Source organism: Cyrtonyx montezumae, unplaced genomic scaffold, assembly GCF_038088225.1.
Source record: "Cyrtonyx montezumae isolate F1298 unplaced genomic scaffold, pur_monq_1.0 scaffold_11, whole genome shotgun sequence".
In the NCBI taxonomy this organism is placed as follows: Eukaryota; Metazoa; Chordata; class Aves; order Galliformes; family Odontophoridae; genus Cyrtonyx; species Cyrtonyx montezumae.
The window spans coordinates 16,242,695-16,255,147 of NW_027071837.1; the positions used below are offsets into that span (position 1 = coordinate 16,242,695).

General features: G+C 44.2%; 1 protein-coding gene across 1 annotated transcript in view; it reads left to right on the forward strand.

Moving 5' to 3' along the window:
* The first annotated feature begins 1,503 nt into the window (after positions 1-1,503).
* IL1RAPL2 (interleukin 1 receptor accessory protein like 2) overlaps positions 1,504-12,453 on the forward strand; it is a 307,099-nt gene continuing 296,149 nt past the window's right edge. The window contains exon 1 of the mRNA XM_065729724.1: positions 1,504-1,586. Within this exon, the coding sequence (XP_065585796.1) occupies positions 1,505-1,586 (82 nt within the window). The 5' untranslated portion in view covers position 1,504. The remainder of the gene's footprint in view (positions 1,587-12,453) is intronic.

Below are 12,453 nucleotides of genomic sequence, written 5' to 3' on the forward strand. Positions count from 1 at the left end.
GAATCAGTAGGCAGTAAGTGCCCAGGGAAACACGAAATGCAGCAAGAAGTGTGCTGCCTTTTTGTAGCTTGCAGTGTGGTAGGGCGAGGGGTGAAAGCTTGGGATATCAGCAGTAAGTTTGAAATAATTGAGTAGCAGCATAATTGCTATCATGTAAAAAAATTATATGTGGTTCCTTAGATTTTCTTCACACAGCAGTGTGCTGGCAGTAAAATGACAAAGGAAGGGTGGTTGAAGTAATAAGCTCCAATTAAATGGAATGATTTCCAGAGACCTGCAGGACGTGATGCTCTCCTGCTGGCTTTTTGCACTGAGCCTATGCTGGGGGCAGCTGGGCTGTCCTGGCCTGGGGCTGCCGCTGCCATTTGGGGTGCCTCTGTTTTGTTGGTCTTTGCCTTGGCTGCTAATGCAGGTGGTTGTGCACCTTTCTGCTGAAACGGAGCTGTCATAGAGCGCTGGCTGATTGTTTTGGTGTAAATAAGGACTCTGTATTGATCTAGGTAAGTAGTCTCTGTATCCAAGAGCGAGCATCCTGATCTGAGTTCTGTATCTGATACGGAGATGGATTCCTGCTGCTTGAAGTCCTGTGGATTCACACTAAGCGTGTATTTGGGGCTCTAGCTTCTAATTAAGCATCTCACTCCTTTTTTGTTTAGAGAGAAGGATGGCCTTTGGTGGTTTCAGTTTGACTGCACCTGATTTTATCACACACAGGGAAACTCACTGTGCTTTTACTGTTTTCTTGAATGACCTTGGAGTTGTAAATGAAAACTTAACTAGTTCCAGTAATTACATCCAACTCAGACTACAGTTGTAAACTAGAATTTTCATTTTTTTTTCTTCTAAATTTATAATATAAAGTAGATAGGATTAATCTCTCCTGTGAGTCTTACTGTATTTTTAATAACAATCTCGAGACTTGGTTTCATTGATTTCTGGGCTTCATTCAGCTGTCTTTACTTCATTTTATAGGAGAAATTTCTGGAATGGCGTCGTTTCATTGTAGGAGCTTGTACAAGGTCGCCAGTGGGGAAAATAAGGTTTCTAGGAGAAATGAAGCAAGTAACCTGCTCTTACATTTTCCCAAACAATGTGAAGCGTTCTTTTAAAGTATGAATGAAAACGAATTGTTGTGATTCATCTTCTACAACATACAGAAATCCGTCAGATTAAACTCATATTGTTTCAAATGAGGATATGTCCTAGTTTGTTTTTTTTTTTGTTTTGTTTTAAGCAAAACAATGTTTTCAAAATATCATTTAAAAAACCAAAACAGCAACCTTTTGTGTGGTACTCAGAGGTAAATTATTCATTGGCAGCTGCTTTGAGCTGCGGTGTTTTCCTTCGTCTGCGTTAAAACAAACCCAGATGTCACTAAGTTAAGCACTGACCTATAATGGCCCTGTGAGAAATGTTTAATTGTAGCTGCTGCATTGCTGTGGTGGAGACCTGTGATTCAGACTTCATACTGTGTTTGCATTTCAGCTGCCAAAGAGTGTGAAGGATGAAGCCTCTTGTTCTCTTGGTTCTTGTGATCTGTACTGTAGTCAGCATGAATTTGAAGCTTGTGTCGAAGAGAAATTCTGGTAAGTCACAGAAAAATGTTTTTACTTTTGGATCTGGACAGTGCTGATTGAAACAAGTACTTTAAATGGCTGCTTTTTGTTTTGCATATATACTTGTTCTCTTCTGGGAAAAGAAAAAAGTCCAACGATCTGCTTACCAGATGTTATGGGATGAATTTTATCACTGTAATGTTCTATTGATGTGACTTAAGCTATCCCAGAATGTCCTTGTGTTTTCTTAAGGGAAGGAAAAAGAAAATAAGGAAAAAAAAAAAGACCTGATTGAGGGCCCGTTAAAGTAGAGATGAATTTGGCGTTGCTTTAAAATCCACTCTGTGGCCACGCTAATAGGTTTTAACTGTGAATGTGGTTCCTGATGATTTTCCTGGATGTTTTACTGCACGTTGGAAGGGCAGCTCCCAGAAAGTCATGCCAGCTGTATGTGTGATCGTACGTGGGCTTAACTGGGGAGAACTTCCCCGGGTAGAGGGAAGTGAATATTCTGGCAGTGTGAGGCAATAGGAACCGGTTGGTGTTTATAGCTGCTTTTGAAGCACACCTATAGGAACAGAATACCTCAAGGAGGCGTTGGACTGCCTCCCCTCTTTGGGACAGGTGGTTGACCGAGGTAATGCTCCACCGTTCGTTCTCTGAGCGCAAAGCGACTGCTGCTCTGAGCAGCTCTCCCTGCTCAGGGGGAACAACGTAATGCAGAGTGATTTGCCTTTCTCAGGTAATCTCAGGGACCTGGGCAGGCAGGTGGGTTAGCTCCAGCGTTACACAGCGTGGTTGGCCTTACGTACACGGACGGGTAACCGGCATGGTGCTGCCCTCTTGAAATAACTCCTGTTGTGATGGAGCATCTGCCCTGCATGGGTTCCCTGTATGAAGGTACTGCTCTCTTACACTCGCATGCTACATGCAGTACAAACAGAAATTACTGGCTTAGTTGGTGTGGCCAAGTTTAATTTTTTTTTTTTTTTTTTTTTGAAAAAGGAGGAAAAGACTTTTTGATCTGTCCGTAATAAAAAAACTACATTTCCCATCCCAGGCTGGGAAATGTTACTTTGTGAATCTCCAGGTCCAAGGCTGAATTCTTTCTAACTGAGCTCAATGGAGGTATGAATGGATATGGCTAAACCAAAGTAGTCTGCAGTCTTTTGTCGTGGTTGCTGTGAGCCCTGTTTGCTCTGTGAGAGCAGGCACAGAAATTAGGATTTGGCTACAGTGTGGAGCATGAACTGAAGCCTGCTAAGTGCAGTGGTGCTTTTATTTTAGAAAACTGCTATTACTGACCTGGATGGGAGCCCCTATGAGAGCCATAACCTGTGTAATTGAGCTGCCTTGATTCACTGATGCCAGGCAATACCACTGGCTGCAAGGAAGGGCCTTTGCATCTCCTGTATCAGAAGTACACATCTGTAGAAATAAAATGCCTGCAGTTAGAGCGTCGTTCAGCTGATAGTTTACCTTTAATTATATTTTAGTGCAGTATTCTTTTTAGCTGCTTTCTCTGACTGACTCTGCAGAATGCCTTGTGTTATTGGCAGCTGTTGACAGTATCAATTCAGGTTGAGTACTGGTGGGAAAAATGCTTTAATATGTTAGCCTGCTTATGGCTAAATATAGCCCACAGCAGTGAATAGTTTGTTCTTTTCATTTAGTTGAGCTAGTGTACATTCGGTATAAGATGAAGGGGAAAAAGCACATAAAGTAAGAATAGTTTCTTTGCAAGTATGTGATCATGTAGTCGGCTTTCACCTTTTAATATTCATTCTTTCTTGTGCTGACTTTTAGATTGCTGCGTGGAACAAACTATTGATTTTTATTTTCTTCTTCCAGTACATAGTGTGTGAAACACAATTTCTGTTTCTGTAGTTTCAGCACTTGAAGCAAAATTGATAATTTGACTCCCTTTCTGAAAGGGGTCTTTAGATAGGAAGTACTGTCACTTGATTGCCTGGGGCCTCTCTGGGTGCTGTGTTGGGAAGGAGCAGGCACTCGAGAAGCTTCTGAGTTTTAACTCTTTGTGTTTGAGTATAAGTCTGGAGACAGTGGATGGATGCAGACAAAGGAAACAGCCTCGTTGCTCAGTGGGGTGATGGTACCACACTGATGCTGGGTTCTGTGGCTTTTGATTTTTTTATAAATGAAGTTTTTGATACAGGACAGTGAGAATGGGAAAGTGACTGTGGTTATTTGTGTACAGCTGTTCAGAATGGCAGCACATCTGATAGTGGGTTAGCTGCAGGGGGCTGGGTGGGTGGGGTGCCCAAACGACTGCACAGGCAGGACGTGTGGAGCTGTGCTCGGGGTGGGCAGTGCAGTGCTGTGTCCTGCTGGCTGTCAGCTCTGGGATGTCTGAGCTGGTGAGCATCCATAAAAGAGGACGGGAAGCTGTGCAGACACTTCTGTAGAGCCGTGTGAAGCAGTGCATGGAAAGTGCTGATGCTGATGATAAAGACAGATTCGGGCTACTAGGGCAATAAACCAGCAAAATTGGGGTGCGCGTGTCTTCCTTGACTTATGTAGACTGGCATCTTTCTGAGCAGTACGTCGAATTACAGCCTGAATGACAAAAATTGTAATTGGTGTTGAGTACAAGAGCAATTACAAAGTTGATTAGTGCGTGTGCAGTACCACATAATCCATTATATCTTGTTTAAAAGGTAGGGAGACTCTCAAGGGGTGAAGTTGAACGGGACTCGGGGTGGAGCAATGGAGAAGGTGCAGTGTTGTGTGCAGCTACTGCAGAGGCTTCCCTGACAGTGCAGAGGAGAGCACTGTGTCCAGAAGTGCTCTGTCAGTCAAACTGGAATTGCCTGCAAGAGAACAGGGGTTTGGCTAGAAAGACGGTTGGCAGAGGCTGATGGAGCAAACGTATTTTTGAAGTCATGGAATGAAAATCTAAGGGGGAGAAGGTTGAGGGTGTGAACTCCAGATAGCAAATACAGATGAAACACAAGGGCTGGCCAACAGGCAGGAGGCACCGAGGAGATGGACGGCAGCAGAGGCCAGGGACGTGGAGGAGGAGGTGGCAAAATGGTTCCAGCTGGAGGTGTAGAGTTAAAGTCTGCTGAGGAAACAGCAAAAAAAAACAAACAACAAACCCACCAGCCAAAACTGAAATAAACGGTCTCAGGTGGCTTTACTTGCCCTTCATTATAGACTCAGCTGTTCTCGCTTCCTTCTGGAGACGACTAACAGGAATGCATGTGGGGGCTACAGAATGCTGCAATAATGACACAGAAACCACAGTAAATTTGGCTTCTTCCCACTTCAGATGCTGTGCCAAAATAATTAAAATAGGTGAGCTAATTTAATTATGCTAGTCAGATTCTTCTTTGCACGCAGCAGCTTCCAGGTGCTCCAAAAGAAAACTGTCATGTCTACAGCGTAATGATTACTGTTTGTGGTGGGGACAGAATACTTTGCCTCGAGCATCTGTGTGAATGTAATGTTGATTTAAGTTTCACAAGCATTTCTTAATATTAAGAAGCTTTTTGGAAAGCTGCAGATCATCCTTCTTGCCTGCTTTGAGAAGTGAAACCCAGCAAACAGCTAACGTTGGGACTGCAGCCCTAGTAACAACCTGAAAAGGCTTTCCAGGTGGAGGTTATACAAATAAACTGAGGATGTGGGAGCTGTTAGGTTCCCAGCTGGTAGGGATTTCCTTTTAATCTGATTAAGCAACTTCTCTTCTCAAGCCTTCTGTATATAGCGTTTGGAGTACTCGTAGCAGGGGATATAAAACCAATTAAAAATCATTGCATTTCTTAAGCAAAAGATTTTTCAGATTATACATTCTGTTTGACTTACTGGGCATAATTCCATTAGTGAATAATTGATGCCATTTATTGTTGCTGTATTTATCTGCTGAGCTAAAACACCCTCTCTCAGCATGCCTGAGCTCCAGAGGGCATGCCTGCCTTGTGCACTGGAGCATGGGCAGGCACCCCTGAGGCTTCTGTACTCTGGCTGCTGAGCTGGGAGGAGTCTTACTCCAGCTTGATGGAGCTTAATTGGCTCAGGCTTGGTGCTGCTGTGTTCTCCAAGCTGCAGAGCCAGAGTTTCTTGTCTTCGCTGCATTGTGTCAGGAGCCCTTCACTTTCCTACTGATTGTCTTTGCTCTAGCCTGGGATTTCCCCTTGCTCCCTTCTGTGAAGATCACTTCTTTTTCTGGTATTGCTGTCGGATCATTTTGGCTCTGAAAACTGCAGTGCACATGGAAGTGGAGCTGCCTCTGCTTCAGAGGTGATGTGTGGATTTGTGCCTGGAATGGGATATCTCATATATATAATGCCTTACTCTTAAAAGTCCATCTCCCCTGCTGGAATGGGCCCCTAGAGGAGCTGCACGGTGCTCATGCAGTTGTTTGGTTTTTGTTGGCAATTGCATCTGCCCAAAGAGGCAACTTCTGCCCATCATGTAAAATGCACGGCTATGAATTCTCCCATTTTCCGAGATATGAGTAGTGTGAAAGAGGTTTTCAGCTTTTCTTCTCTGCAAATAATGCAATAACATAGAGGAAATGGGAGTTTGGCAGCAGTGATCAATGTGCACCAACCCTTTGCTTTTTTTTCTGAAGATTGTAACTTACTCACAGCCTCAGCAAACAAAAAAAGTCAAGATGGATGTTGCTCTAAGCTGTCATCAAGGCAGGAGCGTAAAGCCCCACTGGTTCGGGGCTCCACTCCATCTGTTCAGTTCGTATCAGGGGAGGAGGGGAGGAACACGCCGCAGTGTTCAGGCATGTCTTGGGGGCTTCAGCAAGCTGCACAGCACGGGTACTCAGTGCACCTCGAGGAGGGAGCCTCAGCCTTGGCTTCCTCTGCCCTGGACAGACGGAGACGTGGCTGCAGGACAGGCCTGGGTGACAGCTGGCAGCGCTCAGACGCGCGCCTTGCTGCTGGAGAGGAAGAGAGATGCATAGAGAAGAACAGGAAAGGATCTGCAGGTGGTTTGGGTATTTGTAGTGACCTCAGCCTGACAGGGTATAAATATTGAACTTGTTTAAACACGCAAATTTTTAGCTATTACGCTCATTTAAAATGAGCTCATGTATAATTAAAACAATTAAAATATTGAGCTGATATTTAAATATTAAAGCCAGACTCCTTTCCCAAAAGAGAAACCACAACTGTATCTGAATAAAATGAATGGAGGCAATTAAATTGTTTCAGACAGCGGTAAATTACAAAGGTAGGATCTTTAGGGATGAGGGAAGTAACAGGCAGATGAAAGAAATGTCATTTCCTCAGTTAAAAATCTATACTCTTGCCCTTCTGCAGAAGGTTTCCTGTCAGCTGTGGATGGCTGCTCTGCGTCCAGCTGCAGTATTACTCTGTCTGAGCCTCTACTAGGCACACCTCCATGACAGAGAGGTTTTCCAACCCTATGCCTTTATTTGGGATCAAAATGAGGCTTCTATGAAATGGAAAAAAATATATATCAAGGTGTCTGCTTTGCTTTCTTTAAGATCTTAAATAGAAATTGGAAGAGCTTTCAGTATTTCTGCCTCTGAAGGTATGGGTCGTTGCCCTTATTCTGAAGCAAACCATCCTGAGGGACAGGGGCAGTTGTTCTGCTGTGTTTTTTGTGAACAAGAGAAAGAACAAATTTTTTTTGAAGGTCTGTCTTATGTAATGTTTGAGTGAAATGATAAATAATGCAGCTGCCGACTTACCCAGGATGCAGTGAGCGTGTTTGCTGGCCCCAGTGAGTCTCCTTTCACTTAGCTGTTTAAAAAAGAGAAAAGGAGCTGGGCAGCTCAGCAACCTCTTTGAACTCATCTGCCATTTGCAGCACAGAGGTGGTGGATCTTCCTTCCAGTGAGCTACTGTAGCACACTGCGTGTTGGGAGCAGCCTTCAGTACATCTGGATTTGGGAATATAGTGCTAGACAGGCTTTTATTTATTTATTTTTAATTTTACACCTTGCTGTGTAAGACCTGGAGGGGAAAAAAGGCAACTGTGTCATCTTACCATCACCTGCAGAGGCAGTAGCAATGGCTTCTGCTCCTCTGCATCTCTTTTTCTGGTGTCAGGAAAATTCATCTATGGAGTAGAGGTTCACATCTGCAGAACCTGAGTTTTTCAGGAAGAGAGGAAGGGCTTCAGAGGAGCAGATCTGATGGCTCAGGAGAGGACCTGAGGTTGCAGCTTGTGAGGGGAGCAGGGACCGTTTGTCCTGAAGTCTAAGTTGGATGCCAGGACACTGAGCCTGGAGGCAGAGTTCCCACGGTGTGGGCATGGGGCTGGGGGCAGTGGGCATGCAGCAGCCCAGCACTGCTAGCAGCCATCCTCGCTGCCCAGTGGGTGTCTGTCTGAGGGAGCAGCTGCGTTTCGAGGGCTGTTCCTGGCTTTGGGGCCTTGACACATATTCTTCTCAACCTCTTTAGGACCAGAAGCCATTGTGCTGCTCTGCACATGTGATCTGTGAGTAGGGTAAGTGTGTTATTTCAGGCCCTTCTCTAGAATAGAGCAGGTATGCCCTCAAGCTGTGCTCCCTGCTGCCTTTGATTTCCTGTAGGATCAGTTGCATCCATGCCCCAAGCATAAAACACCATGTTTGGGAGCTGTAGTGGTGCAGAGGCTCTGGGGTCACCCAGGAGGGTGCCAGGGCTGTGAACATGTGATGCTGCAGTGATGCTGTGATGTTGGGCTTAGGTTGGAGTCAGCTCCCGATCCAGTATAGCTCTGTGTGCGTGGGTCCGTGTAAATGGCTTATGTGTCTAAAGCACTCATTATGGACTGTGTGTAATTAAATGAACACAAATGAGGCTCCTTAAATTGAACTACGTATGAGCGTTAACGTATGTTCCCATATCTCTGTCCACTGAGTTTATGGAGCTTTCTCTACGTTACTTTCAGCACTGCACTTGTTTGAAGTGTGCTTCACTGTGCAGCGGGCAGTCCCTGCGATGTAGCAGTAGTCCCTTCAGTTGCTTTTCTTTGTTCTGGCTGTGAGTGATCTGTGGAAGCAGCAAGCAATAAAACTGTGACTGAGGAGACGTGGGGTCATTATGGCAAGTAGCAATAGAAAGGAGAAACGAGATGGTGCAGTTTTGGTTATTTTTCAGCATTTAAGTTTGGAGGACTCGTTTTTACAAATAGTAAAAGAAACATCAGAGATGCCCTCTCTCTGAAGGTGTGGAGTTGAGTGTTTTGAGTTGTTGACCTGTGAAGTAGTAAGGAACTGTTTTCAGTATATGGAAATGCTAGTATATAGAGCTCTGTGAGGTTGTTGTCATGCTGGTATTACTTGCTGAAGCAGAAATGATTACCCATCTGTGAGTTGAAAGCAAAATCTAAGCTTGTTGTCACCTCTGGAGTGTACATTTTATTCATCTCTAACCCTTTCGAATCCAATTGATTCCTTTTTAGAAAGAGTGTGATTAGCACTTATAATACATACTGATGTAAAAAGATACAGTAGGTTGAATTTTGGTTTCAGGGTTTCCCTCTGAAGAAGGAGACTAGTGGAAAAAGTTAAACTTCTAACCTGAGCACCTGGCTCTTCCAGGAGGCGACTAAGCAGCCCGCACCATGACTTGCCCCATGCCAGCCTCTGCCAGCCATGCCCTCTCACTGGCCTTCTGTGTTCCCACTCCGGGGCACGAAGGGAGGCACCACGGTGGTGTTTCTGGCAGCTGTTTGAAGCACAGTGTTTTATATATCCCTCTTACCTGCTGTTTTGGCAGCCAGTAACCACATGTCCTATGGGAATGCTTGTTAAGGCTGTGTGGCAGAGGCTTTAAGTGTGATGGCAGTATGATTTTTGCACTTTGTTTTCTAACAGTGCCTCCCTGCCTTGTGAAGGTTTTTTTAGAGATCTCATGGGACTTCTTCATATTTTAGGAAAACATCTACTGCCATGATATGAGTAAGTGTCTTTTATGTTAGTGTCTTCAGTTCTACAGGTGATTTAAACAAACAAACAAACAAACAAAAACCAAAGCCAGTGGTGGGGCAGGAGCAGAGAAGTTATGCTAAAGCTAGTGCAGAAAGCCAGCTATGGCAGAATAGCTTTTTCCTCTGAATGCCACAAGTGTATTGTGCATATTGGCTCTAAACCATCCTCACAATTTGTACTGGGGCACGTAGGAGCAAACACCACTTAAGATTTTTGAAATGGCACATCAAATGCCTGAGGGACTGTGAGCCTTGGGGATGCCTCAAGTCTCCAGGGAGACTAGTTTATGAAAAGAAACCCAGAAATCTGTGCCTCCGTTGCTCTTCTGACCTAAACAACCATTGCTGGCCATAAGGTGTTGTCAGTCCTCAGCCATCTGCATCTGAGCTGCTCTGCGCTGCATCTGTGCTTGCCCACTGTCTGCCTTTAGATTTTTAGAGGTAGAGGGAACTAGAAGGCTGCAGTCAGGTGTGCAAATAGCTTAAAGCAGCTCTCTCCAAGGAAACAGTGGTGTATAGTCTATCTGGATGTTTTTTGTTTAAAGAAATGCTGATTCTTTCATCCACATGTCAAGATTGAGTACACAGTAGTTGCACAGGTTTTGCTTTATTGTTTGAGAGCTGATAGATTTTGTCCAGAATGCTGAAGGTAGAACTGACTTAATATGATGTTAATATAGCAGGTCAGATTTTTCATGAGGCAGCAGAAAGTGCGTGTTCCTGATAAAGGCTTTTGTTTTGTTTTGTTGCTGATTTACTCTCTGGTCCTGAGGTTATTTGGATCAGCGTGCAAAGCTATCTCGTGTGCTTTTGCTGTCTTACATTTTCAGCAAAATAAATAATGGGTGGGCCTGGAAGAGGGAGGGTAATGTGAGGTACAATCATTCTGGTGTCTTTGAGCTAATGGTAAAATGCAGAAAGATCACATTCTGCAGAATAGAGCTGGTTGAAATTTATTTTTCAGTGATGCCATTTCATTTTGAAGCTCCCTGAGGTGGGTATATTTAATAGGCAGTGGGAAGCTGCTGGGACATGAATCACAGCAGGGTTGTTCCTGGGCTCTGCATCCGGGGCAGTCAGGAGCTGAAGGCCGGGACCTCCAGTCCTGGATATGGGTGTAGATGAAGCAGCTGTAAGACCTTGAGCATGTAATGGTTGGGATCTACTGGTTCTGGATACAGTTTCCTGTGTCATATCTCCTAATTTACCTGTAGAAGAGGTCTGAAAACTGAGGCAGGGAGTGCAGCTGGCTCTCCCAGGCTTCTTTGGGTGCAGATGGATTGGGGTCTCTGGGGCCCTGAGGTGGGCAGTGTGCTCTGAACCAGCTCGCCCGTGTCTCATTGCAAATTGCTGGCACAAGGCATGGTTTGTTGGGAAAATACACAGATTTTAGACAGTCAAAACTGTGGGGAAGAAAGTAAATATCATTAGTGGCATTTTGGATGTGACATTTCTATTCAAAATGGCATGTGTCGTTTTAGGCAAATTGGGATTACAGTAGAAACTACGTTTAGGAGCAGAGTGTCTCAGCTTTATTGGAGCAGACTGTAAGCTGAAGTGTTTTGGCTGATTTCTGATGTAGGTCAACATAAAGTGTCACTTTCAGACCCTTGCTGTTGTGTAAATATAGGCATCCTCAAGGCAGGTGGGTGTTTTGCTGCTGGGTGAAAGCTCTCCTCTGTGAGTTTCCTTGCTGTGATTGGAGATGGCATGTTCTCCAGGCTTGTGCAAGACAAGTACATCCTTTCTTGCACATAATGCTGCCCTTTCCCTAATTGTAGTGCATGATGCATTGTAAAAATGAGATGTTAATGAGAAAAACGTTAATGTTTTCATTGTGTACGTGGAAGTTGTGCACTATCAATATAATTACTGTGATAATTTATTACACATTCTGTGCTTTACTACAGCTCCTTCCAACAGGGAGCTGTAAAAGGTAATTTCCATCTCCTTAAACTTTGTTTAGGTTACTAAGACATACTTTTTAATATCAGAAGAGGGGATTCTATTTTTGCATAACCTAATAACCCCTTAAGGCCAGCTTATTAAAACCTCATCAGTCAGAGAATGGAGCAGTCAGTCTTCTTTTTAGATGTTCAGTGACCGTGCAGCGTTTGGGGATTCTCACTGTTAGGCTTTTCCAAGCGACTGGGAGGCAAGGGGAGTAAAGCCAGTGAAGCTCTCGCGTAAGCATGGCTCTGGCTATTTTACTCTCTGAGCATTAATAGAGTTATCTTAGTGCCCCAAACAGTCTGTAATGATGGAGTGGGTTGAACAGCGTGCTTCTCTGGTAGCTGCTGTTCCCATGAAAGCTGTGCTGGTCCCAGCAGCATCTGCTCCTGTCCCTGGCAGCAGGGTTCAGCCCCTGCTCTGTGTGGCTGGGCTATGTCTCACTCCCTTCTTATTTTCTTCTTGAAGAAACTTTCTTCAGATGAGGATCTCCAATAATATATCTGGAGAACTAAGCAGAGGAAGCTTCTCTATGAAGTCAGAGGGGCTCATTAATTGCCTAAAAATTAGGCAGCCTCCATCTGAGTAATTAGTGTTAGCTGGCTGGCCTTCTTCAGTGTAAGCAGTAGCTCATTAGTAGATTACACACAGATGGTACTGTGCTTCAAGGTATTTAAAACACACAGGCAGAGAGTTATACTAATAAGGCAAACCTGTCCTTACTCTGACTGAGCTTGCTACGAATAGCAGAGGGAACGGTGTCACTTGGTAAATATCATTCGGTAAGGGCATTTTCATCAATTTATTTAGTTTTCATATTTCTGCTGGTAGCAGGTTATGATAAATTCTCAAAATAATTTACTGTTTCTGGAAAAGTTACCTTGCAAGAAGAGACTTGAAATTTCACTTACTCTGTAGCTCATTTACCCATGTGTTGCATCGAGGGTGGGATTTAATTTTGGTTTGGAATACGTACAGGATTTTGCTTTTCATTCTTTCTCATGTGCTTATCTGCATGCGGTTT